At 35.3% G+C, this 15,109-nt stretch overlaps 1 protein-coding gene across 8 annotated transcripts in view; it reads right to left on the bottom strand.

Moving 5' to 3' along the window:
* The window catches only part of RBMS3 (RNA binding motif single stranded interacting protein 3), a 1,181,733-nt gene that overhangs the window by 118,322 nt on the left and 1,048,302 nt on the right, over positions 1 to 15,109 (bottom strand). For all 8 annotated transcript variants that reach the window (XM_054595674.1, XM_054595672.1, XM_054595670.1 and 5 more), the window contains one exon: positions 11,999 to 12,105. In XM_054595674.1, coding sequence (XP_054451649.1) covers positions 11,999 to 12,105 — 107 coding nt within the window. The remainder of the gene's footprint in view (positions 1 to 11,998; positions 12,106 to 15,109) is intronic.

Consider the following 15,109-nt stretch of genomic DNA (forward strand, 5'->3'; position numbering starts at 1 on the left):
GATAACCATAAAAGAAATGAGAACACTACCTCATTTTATGTATGTACTTCTGCTTTTATCTCAATCTAAATGACTGAGTCTCATAGATTCCAAAACATAGTTTTCTTTCACATTTAAATATCTGTAAAATTGGAGCTCACATAATTGATAGCACTTGATACTTTGGCAAATGTCTCCTCTTTTTTTAGTGATATTTAAAATAATATTTTATCTTTAATTGATAATGTTTTAGAATGAACAATGTGGTGTATGTATATAAGGTGAAATATAAAATGCTGATGTTGCTACCAGGTCAAGCCTGTGTATCTAGATAAATGAAAATCCCAGGTATCTGGGTAATTGACCCACATTTATCCAAGTTCCAGCTACAGTTTGGTGTTATCTGGAGGTTATAAGCTATAGCTTAAATGCTGATGGGGACAATTCTGAGTCTTGTGGAACCTAGGACTGCCAGACAATGCCCACAACTCCAGAATTCTCCCAGCTGGTTGATGCCCCGTTAAGCTGCCTTGATTCCTAGAGACTGGGCCAAGGGAATAAAGGGGAAATGGTGATCAATCATCAGCCTTTCTCCTTGCAATTGTTTGCTATCATCTTCCCAGCTTTACGTCCCTCTTAAATCTCCCATTCCTACCTCTGCTCCAAGAACTAAGAACATTACCCCATCTTCTTCCTTGGGAATGGAGATTGGCAGAGGACTGGAGCTCATCATTAATCACATTACATGGAAAATTATACTATCACAGGACTTTACAAGATGTACTTTTTATCTTTAGAGATGATAGGTTAGTAAATATTGGGCTCAGTAACTTTAAAACAAGAAGGCTTAACTGAGTTAGAAAGTTTTCATGCTGAATTACTGAGAATTCAAGTTCTTGTACCAGTGGGAACATTTTTTTTGAGATTAAAAGGGTCATTCATTTTGAACCTGCTCTCTAAATCACAGGTAAAGCACAAGAAATAAATAAAAAATACATCTGGTGGGCTGGCTGACAAACGCAACATAAGTGCTCGCATTTACCTTAACAGCCAATTGTTCTTTTCAAGGTCATATATGTAAAGGCTCTTTTTCAGATTAGGATTGAAAAGACTATTTGCAAAACCTGGCAGTGTTAATAGATATATCTTAATTTTTTTCCCTCGACATCTTATTAAAGAAAAGAATTAGACAACTAATTATCAAGCACTGTGATATTCACAAAGAAAATAGTAGTGAACCATATAGGTAATGTTTCTACCTTCCTGAAAAATGGTCAAAGATATCCTAAATCTACATGTTATTATTCTAAGTAAAATAAGACAGTGAGAGAAAGACAAATACCATATGATCTCACACATATGTGGAATCTAATCAACAAAATAATTTAATGAACAAAATAGAAACAGAAACGTAGATACATAGAACAGACTGACAACTGTCAGAGGCAAAGCAGGTTGGGAGGCTGGGTAAAAACTGGTGGATGAATTAAGCAAATATATATGTGTCATATATATGACACATAGACACAGACAACAGTGTAGTAATAGCCAGAGAGAAATGGGAGTGGGGAGGTGGAAGTGGGCAACAGGGGGTTAAATGAGTATGAAAAGAGACTTGACTTTTGGTGAGCACACAATGCAATATGCTGATGATGTTTCATTGAACTGTACACTTGAAACCTGTATGGTTTTATTAAACCAATGTCACCCCAATAAATTCAATAAAAAATGATATCCTGAATCTATATGTTATTACTAAATTTTTAAAATAATTCTTTAGGTATACTGATTCTTTAGATATAGTAGTTTCTCCTCAAAGTATTTTTACTTCTAGTGGCTCATTGGGACAGTATTTAAATTCCATATCTAAGAAACATAAAATTTTTAATGTTCAGTATTATAAAATTAAATTGCAGCTAGAACGGCTTCCAGGTTAATAGAAATGATATATTTCTGAGCCTTATTGTCAGATTGTTCCTAATACTTAATACTTAATAAGAAGGATGTTGACTGGTGACTGCTCAAATAGTTTGTGAAAGAGATACTGCTATTCAGAGGAGATTCAACTGAAGGTAAGGGGGTCATTTGGTTGAGTTGCAACTGGTCTTCCTCACTGCTGAGAATGTCTCAAAGAATATGCTTTATTTACAGTAGCACTGGTCACAGTTAGTGATAGCCAAATGGTTTTAAGAAAAACAATAAAATTTTCCATTAAAGGGCTTTCCTATGAATGGTGACCATAGAGATGGATAGACTCTTTCTCTCCAGATTTTATGTAGGATATTTGCCATTATTTTCAGAGTCAACTGTATGCCCTTTAACATCAATAATTTCCATATCAATGTGGCTAATTTTGGTTAATAAAGGGCCAAGAGCCTTTTTGTTTTATATAGATAGTATATACATATATAAAAGAATGCTATAAATGATTGTAGAAATAATTCATTGTGTTAGATGAAGAACTTTTTCTTGGTAAGGAAGGTATGTTATTCTCTACATTAGGTTAAATGTTTTATGATCTTTATGAAATGATTACAAGCTAACTGGTCACTCATAGGTACATTAAATTAATAAAAATAGGATCAGGACTTTTCCCAAATTCCTTAGAAAGTTTTAGAATTGTTGGTTGAGTAGATTAAGAACTATTGTTGTCTTTAATCCACAGCAATTAATAAATGACTATGACAAAACTCATACAAAGGAAAATTGGCTCATGCACTGGTAAAGGTACTTTTGATATCCATGCAAACTGTTTTTGTACACCAAGGGGAGGGGCATAAACTTAACCAATAGACTGGATTGCACTTCATAACAATAATCCTAAAACAAGATACAGTTGATTCTTGTTATTCACAGTAATTATGTTCTGTAAAGTCACCACAAAAGCTGAATTAGTGAATACTGACTCATTGCTCCTAGAGGAAATATGAGGTTGGGTTCCTATCAGCCTCTGGTCACTCTTGGACCAGCTCATCAATACATAACCTTGTTTTAGTAAATTTCTGCCTAAAGATACCTTTTAAAATATACAGTCAACGCACTGTATCTGTGGGTTTTGCATCCACAGATTCAACCAACTGTGCATGAAAAATATGACCAAAAAAAAGATCCCACAAAGTTCCAAAAAGCAAAATTTGAATTTGCCACACTCTAAGCACTAAGCTGAATCTATGCAAATGAAGTTATATGTAGCCATAGCCTGCTGTAGCCTATATGCAAGTGTAGTTTATATGCAAATGTGACACTTTTATATAAGGGACGTGAGCATCTATGAATATTGATATCTGCAGAGATTCCTAGAATCAGAAAGATGACTGTAATATTGATTCATTTGATACAGAAAGATGACTGTAATATTGATTCATTATCATTGAACTCAGAGCCAACAACATACAAGTCATGCCTAAACAAAACTTATTTCCACTTTCCCCCATATTTTCTCCATAAGGCACATCATAGATTTCTTGCACTTAGGAACCTCAGACACCACTTCAACAATACATTTGGAGGCCATTTTAAACAGTGAATTCACCAACATAAAGGGAAAAAATGTGAAAAATGTGTCCCTAGATAAACCAATTAAAAGACACTGTTTATATGTGAGAGCTGAAACAGAAGGCACAGAGAGCATCGTGTATTTCAACCTCAGCTGTGAGTGGCCATGAAGGCGCTATGAGTATTGATTCTGGGATTACAAATAAATTTTAGCTAGTAGGTACATTTTCAATATGGAGCCAACAAACAGTGAGGATCAACTGTGTCTTTTCCAAAATTGATAATTTCATGAATCTGAGTCTTTTCACAAAAAAAGTATATTTTATAAATAACATGAATAATATTATTTGTGAGGATTCTAAAAATATCCTTACACATTATTTGGTAACATCAGCCTCAAAATACATTAGAATGCAGAAGCTTGAAAATTTACATTCAGCACTATGGAGCCTTAACTGGCATGTGGAAAAAAATTGCTTCTCAAATCTTTCATTATATCTAATAAGTCACCAGTTGTAGCATTAGAATGGTTCTTCTGTCCAAGGCATTTGCTTTAAAGGATACTGGAAAGTACTTGAGCATGAGGAGCATGAGAAATTCCAAACCGTAGTATTCCTTTTCAGAGCCACAAGGCTGCATAAAAATCTTTGGTATCCAAAATTAATTTATATTATTTTCCAGAATAAGTATGTTAATAATACATCTTCTTTCCCTTTAAAAACACCAACCATGTAATTAATCAGTTCTCAGAATTGGCTCATCTCAACCTTTTCCATGATATCTACCAATAGTTCATGTTTTCTTTTTTACTTGTCTTTTTTTTTCCCTCCATCTTCTCCATCCAAGTCCCCCTATTCTTGCCAGCTCTTGCTTTTTATGATGACATGACCTTCAAGAGACAGTTGGCTAGAAATTTGAAAAACACCTAATGTTTCAGCGCTAAATAATGCTTTATGATTTGGAATACGATGTTATAAAAAGATAAATGAAACGTGTCAATGTTAATCATTTCTACTTGTTTTGTGAGATGTTTTACAAATAAGTAAAAAATACAGCTGGAAAATATAGTGACAGCAAATTTTCTTTTAAATAGATCATTAAAATTAATTCCTGTTTGAAAACTAAATAGACATAGCGTAAAATTGGAAAACAAGAATTAAACATTTAAGTCACAGCAAAGTTGGCTTTCAGATTAAAAAGCCTTGAGGTGTGTTGATGATATTATGACAGTTATAACAGCTGATATGTGAGCAATTATAGTTTGCCAGGCACTGTGCTCAGTGCTTTACCCTCACCTCCTCATTTAATCTGTCCAGTTACAAAATATATGCGTTTGACCATTCTCATTCAGCTGATGAGGAAAAGGAAACGTAAAGACTGACAAATTTGGCAGTCAGCATGGAAGCTGTAGATTTGTAATTTAAATGGTAGAGTTTTCTCCCTTAACCACTAAAGTGCCTTGTAAATTATGGGGAAAAAGCAAATAAATATTGGCATACACAATTCCTTAAAATTCAGAAAGAATTATTATTCTTAATGGGCATATGAGAGAAGGACTCAAGATGTATTAAACAACACCCCAAAGCTAAGCCCCCTCTCTCAGCATTATCCTCTCGGTGCCAGTCAGCCAGCACCCCAGGGCAGAGAGGCCTCCATCAGCCAGTGACAAGGGGAAGCTTTCCAACTCTGGGGAGGATTTCTGGCTTGTAAATACGTATAAATCAATTTCTCAGTTACCTACCCTGAAAAACAAACACAAAAAATGAACAATGAATGCTTAGCAACAAGACTAATGTGAACTGATGTTCTTGTGGCTGCTGCTTTTTTTTGTTTTTGTTATTTTCATTATTATTTTGGCTTGGTTTTCTTTTGCTTTTATAGAGGTGTGAAGCCAGCTACAGTCATTGGTTTTATTTCTGCAACACTGAATATTATTCTATTTCACTTTCAATCTCCCACTTACAGATAAAAAAGATTTTTGCCGTTTTAGGCCCTAAGGATGTAGGGAATATGTCCATGTTGACATTGTGCCTGTAGCATGTAATCTCATGTCTCCCACACAGTGGACACTCAGCAAGTGCTTACTGACCAAATCCGTGTTTTTGGCCCACGCTGTTTCTTCTTCAATATTGCCTGTTAAAGAAACCTCTTCCAAACACAACTCTCAAAAAGAACATTTCCATAAAACGTAAGAAAGCAGATTGGAAACTCGGAGGTGAGAGGGGTTCAGGGCAGGAATCATATCTCGTACCTCGTTGTGTGTTCAGGACACAATAGAAAGTATTAGTCATGAAAGTAACAAATGCTTTACGATTAACAAGGGTGCCAATGATGATGGCGATGAATATACAGTTAAAGTCTATAATTATAATGCCAAATTTGTGCATATCTACCTTTTTCAAAAAAATAGACAAAGAAAACATTAGAACATATCTCTAAAAGAAAATGTTTACTTATCTAGAATTGAAATAGGAAATGGAACTATTGTGTTGAGTATGACTATGTGCCAACTCAGAAATCTGAAAGACACCTTTGTCTTAATTATGAGTGGGTGTAGTCAGAGTGAATAGTTATTCCTAATTCCTGGAGGCACACGAGGGAGAGGGGTGGGTATTTGAAATCATGTTTATCAACTTTGCCTGCACTTGGCTATGGACTTCATAATACAGTGAGAAATCTCATTTTTCCATGTGAATTTTGCAAGTCTTCATTCATTTACTGGCACTGAAGAGACTTTGTATTAATAGTTGCTCTAAATGAACAAAAGTTATAAAATTTTATAGCACAGAAGTTTTTACCCATCACTGAAAACAGTTGATTTCAGGTCTGACAATAGATAACTATTATCAAGGTTGTAGTTTGTAACAGATCACTTAGCTTTGAGTTGCCTGTGATAAAACTGATCACCTTAGCTTTCAGCTCACTAATAGCAGATTTTGTGAGTGCACTAATGGAATTTATTAATTTAAGGAAATTAAAGAACACTGTATCAGTTTATTCCATCCCTTCAATGTTTTTAAGTGAACATATCCAGGCAAAGCCATAGCATTTTACTACACTAAGGGATGCCATTTCTGATTTGTGCGAATGGCATCCCCTGGTATTATGCAGTGCTTATACTGTACTCTTGCCTCTTGGGTAGCTACAAATGCACTTAAATAAAATATCTTCAAGGAAAAACATGTCACCATGTCTCATCTAAAACTTGCTCTTTAATTGGGAATAGATGAGAAATTCCAAACCGTAGTATTCCTAGAATGCATCAAACAAAACAAAGCAAACAAAAAAAGAGAAAAATTTCTCATTGTTCTCTTCTACATAACCTAAAAACTAATCTTGGTAACATGAGTGTTGATTGTTAGTTCTATTAATTCATCTGAACATCTAGATTATGAAGATAGTCTTGTTAAATGTTTCCATAGTAAGGAAAAATATCTTCTGAGCATCAAATAGAAAATATTTGTTATTTATCATTTTTAATTAGTCTCTAGCAGACAATTGTAAATAAGATAAAGGCAATAAATGTCATTTTATTGATTTTAACTTTTATAATAAAAGCCTGTCATTTTTTTTCACTAGACATATGAGTACTTTGTTGGGTTTCTTATTGTTCAATTGTCACGTCTCTTGTTTGTGTCCAAAATATTATTTCTTGGAAGCACAATTTCCAAAGCAATCATTATCAATGATATTTAATGACTTAATTACTATAGGATTTGGGAAAATTTTATAAAAGTTTAGATTAGTTTTAATGGCAATTAAAAGTATTTTGGTTATAATATTTGCACTCTTTACTATTCCAGCCTGATAATTTGGAGAAATAACACCATCTTCTGTGATTTGAAACTTAGCATTTACTAATATTTCAAAATTCTAATAGAAACCCAAAGACAATTTAAAACAAAATTCAATATAAAATGACTTCCAAATTTAAGTTTCTTTATCATAGCAAAAACATCCATCCTTTGCTATGATCCAATCATTTTTACAACATAGTTGAATGTCTTTTGATCAGCTGTTATTACATAGGACAAAGAGCCCAAACAAACTTGGTGGCATTTTTGGTAGTCATTGAAAATGTATTCTTGTAAAATATAGGAAGAGTCGATAGGAGTTGCTATTCATGTTCTGGTATATTTTTGAATTAATTTTATGCATTCCTCATCCCAGACCAGTCAGTTAATTGGCAGAACATTAAGTAAATCAATTTGGAGGACATATTGCGTGAAGTAAGAACTAGAAAAAGGCATTAGATGAAATCAAATACATGGCCAATGTAAAATTTTGAGAGTCATAGATATGATGAAGTAAGAGCATTTGTGAGTTAGGGGTGACCTCCAAACATTTTACTACTAATATGGCATAAGCACTGGCCAATCAGAATTTAAGTGCTGAAATAGGATCCTGGCAAACTCCTGCTGTGCCAGCCAGCACCTCATTTTTGCTGGATCATGAGAGGTCCTGAGGGATGCCCCAGAATGGAAGGGGCAAGGGGATTGAACTGATGGACCAATAATACCAATAATTACGCACCAATGATACAGATATATTTTAATGTTGTAACAAGCTGCATGGCTCTTCTGGCATATGAAGCAGAATAGCAGCCCTGTTGTTGGTGCAAGCTACTCTAGGACCGTGGTTCTCAAAATGTGGTCTAATGACACCTAAACATTCTTGAGATCCTTTTGGGAGATCGATAGTTTCTGCCTTTTTCAATGACATATTAATGGCAAGCTAGAGTTTCTCTATATGCTTAAACCAAACAGCACATTGCAAGAGGTGGGATGTTGAAGTAGATATGCAAATCTGGTCATCTTTTACTAAGCTAGACATTAAATGATTTGCAGAAATGTAAAACAGTGTATTCTTCTACAAGATAGTTGTATTTACTTTGAAAAATATAGTACTTTCAACACTGTTGCTGGTAGCATGTGATGAGTTTATTATTTCATTTTAATGAAGTAATAAATAATAATTTTTAAGAGTATAAAAGGATAATGAAACTAAAGAGTTTGAGAATTGCCGCATTAAGAAATAAAACAATAAGTGTAGAGCACCAGGAAAAAGAGGCCTAATAGCCCCAAACTCTGATTTTTCTGCTCAGGGTTTCAGTTGTCATTTAAGAGCTTAGTTAATAACTTTAAAATATCCCTTTGCTTTTCTCTTTTGCAAAAACATGTGTACCAGCATACATTTATATTTCAAAAGCTCACTAATTTATGTGTATAAAGTTTTCAGTATTAGATTTGTTTTTAAAAAAATGCATTTCGCCAAACTGTGCTAAAAGAACTATTATCAAAATGCCACCTAGAAAAAAATTGCTTTACATAATGAATTAAACTTTTAATTAGCCCATCAATTGTCATGTTTAAGGTACTTCTAAGATGCTTGCAAACCACTGGTTCTGTATTTTAAGCATTTCATCAGAAATACTTTGCACGCTGTCATTTTTACCTGATTTTCAAAAATAGGAAAGTAAACGGCCTCAATTAGTGCTATTACCTCAAATTCTGAAGCAGAAGAATATCAATTACCCTTGACTTTAACTAACATAACAGTGATTTAAAGGTTTGCTGTTATTGTATACAATTGACCATTGAACAATGCTGTGATTGAATGCCAATTCAATCCCCCCATGCAGTTGAAAATTCACATACAACTTTTGGCTTCCTCAAACTTAATTAAGTATCTATGGGCGATTAGTTCCAGGACCAACCCCAAACCCCTCACCCCTATATACATATGAAAACCTACCGATGCTCAAGTCCCTGATATAAAATGGTGTGGAACAATGCATAGAGTGGGCCTTCAGCATCTGTGGATTCCCAGCTACAGATGGCTAATATTGCTGTCTATCAGCAGTTGGTTGAAACTGTGGATGGGAAACCAGTGGATACAAAGGGCCAACTGTATACTTATTGAAAATAGCACATGTAAGGGGGCTTGTGCAGTTCAAACCAGTGTTGTTCAAGGTCAACTGTATAATAAAAACCAACACCCAAAATGATGTCCTCATAAAGCTGGGATGTCAAAGGGCTACAAGGTGATTGGAAAACAATACCATCCATTAGAAACAAACTTCAAGGGAAATTGCATGTCTCAAACTTAACGCTGGATGAAAGGAGACAAAAAATAATTTCCCCTAAGAATCAGACCCACCATTCTTACTTTGATTAAAGTTTCAATTCACGCAATCAGTGTGGTCACAGACCTTAAGCAGAGAATGTAGGTACTATCTGAGGTGACTAACAAAAATAAACACAAATTATCTTGTAATGATGATATTGATTATATGAGGAAAACCCATTTCAAAAGTTTTAAAATGTGGAAAAACAATAACAAAAAAATGTGTTTCTTAGAAAAAATGAAATAAGTAATTAGAATTTACTGTATATAAGATTAAATATTGCTTACATATGATTAATGTATATTGTCATACTTTATCAACCATGCTTACATACTTTAATTTACTCTAACAAGCAAAATGCAAGGGGAAATAGACACACACACAAAAATGCAATGATGGACACGCAAAGTTATCCAACATTCTTGGTGTGTCAATTTCCAAGACCACAATAAAACTGTAAAAATTAACATGCTCATCTCAAAAACAAGATATTTGATAAACATATCTTTAGGGCATGTCATTTCTTTTTCTGATTTCTTTCCTCTGAATGTGTCTACACACTTGGAATATATTTGTATTGGTCACAGATAAATTTATTAAGGTTCCTCGATTTTCATAGTTCAACAGAGAAAAATGTATAGCTCTTGAAGAACAACTTTTGAAAGTAAAGACTGAGAATATACTTTTAAAACTTACATTTCAATTCTAAGGTGCTCTGCGTTCTAAACTTGACACCACAGTGTTTCCAGGCCAATAGCACACACGCTCTTTCATATCATTTCTAAACCAGAAGCCCCAGATTCTGTACGTAGTACCAGGTGGCGGCTCTTAATCTGCATTTCTTTTATGTTTATTGGATTGGTTTTTATGAAATTGTAGACTCAGGTGAAGTGTGTTACTGCAGTTGGCATTGCAATACTACACTGCAAATGTAATATGATAGGTTCTTGAGAAGACAAGAACTAAACTTTCAGTCATTAGTGCTAAGCTACCTAATTCAGTCTTGAGATTTTTGGTTTATGGTTTGTGATCTAGAGATCTTTCTAATCAGTGCGCATTTGCCCCAACCAAATTTTAAAATATCGAATGAGTTTCTAGATATGGCTGTTCAGTACCAGACCCACGTAATAATAAGTGCTATCAGAAATCAACTACCCCACTGGCGATTACACTGCACACTAAAAACACCTGGGTCACACTCTGCCTTTTGCTAAAATTGAGACTATTGAAACTCTTCCCTTTTTAAAATTAGCTGTAGGCACTCCATGGTGATTCTCTTTTTCATGTCTTAAAGTAATGAGTTATAGACAATACAGTCCTTGAACATAATCATACTCTTTAAGTGGGATTTTGAAACCCGCACGGAAATACTCAAAACAGATGACAGTCTTAGAAACTGAGAAATGGCTAAAGGATTTGCTGAGAAAAACTGCACCCCACTTTCTTTCCTTACAACTCTCCTCTCTGTTCTGAGTGTAAAATGCCGCATCAAATAGGATACCTCTTAAATGATAAATGGATGAAGTAGGTGCTTTGAATGGAAATGCTAAATAAAGCTCTTCTGTTGGAATTATGGCCTTGGTACAAAATGGCATTTATTCAAGTCACTCAAACAACTTCATTCCATTTCACAAAGAATAAAAAGACCTCTTAGAAGCCCAGACACCTTTTCTTTGTCTTCGTACAATAAAAAATAACCAAAAACCATTCCAAGTGGAACTGGATCCATAAACTTGCTTTTCTACCATTTTGTATTGGGAGGGTAAATGGAGAATTAATAGTTACATGCTTTTCTCCTTGTCATGAAAAACAAAACCTTGTGCATATCAACTTTTCTTTCTTCTTGGCCAATAGAAAAATTTATATTTTATATGGATATATACACATATACAGGACATTTCAACACATTTATGAACACATGGATATATGCATAAATGCACATATTTGTGCAAGTAGAACACCTGAAAGGCAGAATTAAATAAATCTTAATTTTTTTGTTTGCTTTTTTCAAAATGCTAACATTCAACTCTCACTGCTGATTTCACTGAAAATATTTTCTTAAGTAATTATACCCTCAATTACATATCATTACATACCATACAACTACACATCAATTCTTTGTGAATAAGACTTTCTGTGAGTGCCTATGGGGTTCAAATTGGGTTAATGACAGAAGACTTACTGTAGTGCAGAACTGAGGTCAATTTTGAAGTCCTATACCCTTTCTCAAGTAATTTTATCCTGCGTGCATTAACTCAGGCCTGCTCCTTTGCCCCCTGTGAAGCCATTTGGTTTCCCATGGGACCTGATTTCCTCATGGCTCCACGTGTCTGTCTCGGTGTTCTTCTGAGGAATGTCTGCTGCCGTGTTTCTGAGCAAAAGCCAGTCAGGACTCACCTCTCCTTCCCTGGGCCACGGCCTTCCATTCTGGGTGTATTTGCTTTGATTCTGTCTCTTCTTTTGTCCTCCATCAGCGAATTTGCACAGTAAAGGCTCACTAGGGGCTGAGGAGATAAGAAACCAATCCTCCATTAGCAAATCCCCCTTAAAAATAAGTGATTATTTGAGTCACAGTAGGGCTTTGTAATGCATAGCTTTTGAAGTGGTCTTGCTTCTGGAGAGATATCTGGCCCACTTTTAGCCTCAGCTCTGTTGGCCTCTGTTCTAACTGGGCTTCAAGAAAGTACTGGCAGATCATAAAAGAATATAACAAAAACTGTTGAAAAAATAATCAGCTGAAGCAAAATGTGAACTTGCCTTAGAAGTAAAGAGGCAAGCGTCGACCCCTTCCAGTTATGTTAGAAATATTTTCATAACCAGTATTTGTGTTGGGATAAACATTCTTCCCTCAAATCAACTGTTTTTACTATAGAGACCATCGAATTCTATCTTTGAAAGAGATGCTTAGGGAGCTTCCTTCTACAAAGGAGGCTATTTTGCAATTGCAAGCAAATTAGCTATTTTTTCTCATTATTCTCTACAATTTCATAAAGCCTAGAAATTGATTGCTCACCCAACCCCTTTCACTCCAATTTCCCAGTAAAATCTAGTCAGCATCCCAGGGAGACTAATTATTTGAATATTAAGTGAACCCACATAATAAAATACAGCCAAAGGATATGGCACTAACAAATGAATTATGGATGGGGGGAAATACAGTCCTCAGTGACTTACGTAAACTTAATTCCTAAGAAAAATTGACCCAAACTAAAGTATGACAGAACTCTTTCAATAATAACATTGCAAAATGACAATCATTTTAAAACATAACAGGACAAAAATAGTTCTTTGAGAATTGATGCCACCTACACATTTCTACTTGACTGCAAAAATTACTGTTTGTTATTACTACAAATTATTTAAAAATGAATGAGTAGGGGGGAAAAAGCCATATTAGCCTAAGAAACTTGATCAATAACTAACATGGCTGGGAGGCTAACTTTTTGTTGTTGTTGTTAGTGTATTTGGTTGAACAAACCAAATATTAATTTGTAAGTTTATAGTCTGAAAACCAAAATGAACCCTGTCCTCTCCCGCCCCTCATACTCTGGGGGGCGGGGGGGGGGAAGAAATGCGTTTTGCTAAAAATTGATTGAATTAATGGCCCTAATTCTTTACCCCTCCCTGAACCCTTTTTTTTTTTGCCTTGTAGCTCTGTTGAGTCCTCTCAGTTTTACTCTTGGTCTGACCCCATGTAAACTGGTTTGGCCAATGAGATATTGGCAAATGAGACACAAGCACAAGATTTAAATATTGTCAAGTGTTGGGGCTTTCTTGTTTTGCTTCTCTGCATGCCTATGTGAATATGCCCAGTCTGGCCTGCTGGAAGATGGAATACGAATGTAGATGAGTCATCGCTACCATTCCAGCCAAGGCCAAACTAGATTATCCAGTGGCCAGCCCCCTACCTAGACATTTGAGTGAACTCACCTAAGATCAGCAGGGATGCGTAGAAAATGTGCAGTTTACCACAGAGAAATGTGTAAGCCCAGGTGAGATCAGTTAAGGCCATCCCACAAATCTTGACTAATCTTTATCGTTTCATGCCACCAAGATTTAGTAATTGATATTATTATCTTAATAGATAATCCCAACGCCCATTCCTCCCCATTTTCACTCCCAGGGAGGTTGCTTGCATTTACTCATTTCGCTGAAGCAAAAAATTATTATGGAATTCTTCACATTAGAAATAGCCTAAATTCTTTCTTCAGATCAACACCAAAAGGGTAAATGCAATCACTGAAGCTCAAAACTCTTTGCATAAGAAAATTTCCTGTGAGATTTTAAAAGTATATATATAATTCCTCACTATAGGATATTTTCTCTCTTGCCATTATAAACATTCAAGGTACATCCATCCATTCAAATGGTACGGCCATGTTAACATATGAGTTTATCTCTGGCAATAACACAAATTTTTCACCAAGACAACAGAGTCTAGAAATACCTTAAATCTTCTGCTGTAAAGAACTGTAGATTCTACCTTGTATGCTTCTTTGGATAATCACCTTCATGAGTCATACTTGCTACTGTCTGAAACAAGACTCATTATAATTTTTTGTCTCCTAAAATAGATTTATTTAGTGTACATAGTATAGACTATCAAATGGCTTCTCTTGAGGTTCTTCACATTTCTAGAGGCTTTAAGACATACTTTGGGTGCAGTCAATTATTAAATGCAGCAGTCTGCTTCCTGGGTTGGAGGTACAGTTTCCTGACTTACTAGTTATAAGACAATAAATACTTCCTTAAAATACATTCCTGTGACTCATTTTCCTCCTTTATAAAATGGGGATGATAATGTTACCTACCTCAAAGAGCTGTTGCGAGAATTAAATGAATTAATGCACGGAAAGGGCTTAAAACAGTGTATGGTACATAAGTAAATATTAAACTCCTATTAGCTATAACTACCATTATCTCTTAGCATCTCTATTAGCCACACGGCCAGTTATCAGCTGGGAAACCTGATCACTTGCCAGAGTCAGAGTTCAGAGTGTTAATCAACTGGGCTTAATTTTTCATCACTTCTCTTCCATTTTAACTCCATGGCGGTTTGGCCACAGAACATGTGACTCTTCTCCAAGAATGACAAAAAGATTTGGTCACGGCGAGGATCTGTGCTTCCCAAATGGCTCTTGCTGACGACAGCTTGTCATTGGAGCGTCTGGCCGCTGCCGCCCGGGTCCCTCTCCTGAGCTACCCCCGAAGTCGGGCTTCCCTTACCCGCCGTGTACGAAGCAGGCCATGCTCCTCTTCAGCGTGTCGCAATGCAATTGCCCACAATGAATGCCCCCTTTTCTGGTTTTTTTAAAAATTATTTTTACTCTTTTTTTGTGTGACTCAATTGCAAAACATCTATTGGCAGTTTAAATACATCAAAACTGCCTTTTACTTACGAGAAAAAGTATCGTGCCATTCATACAGCAATAGATTTTATTGAGCATTCTTTTCCCCAAAACCCGTATTAAATTATTTGATAATAACTGTTCTAGAACCAAGTTCTAG

The sequence above is a fragment of the Pteronotus mesoamericanus genome, unplaced genomic scaffold (genome assembly GCF_021234165.1).
Source record: "Pteronotus mesoamericanus isolate MK-2021 breed Mesoamerican mustached bat unplaced genomic scaffold, CSHL_Meso_final scaffold_54, whole genome shotgun sequence".
NCBI lineage: Eukaryota > Metazoa > Chordata > Mammalia > Chiroptera > Mormoopidae > Pteronotus > Pteronotus mesoamericanus.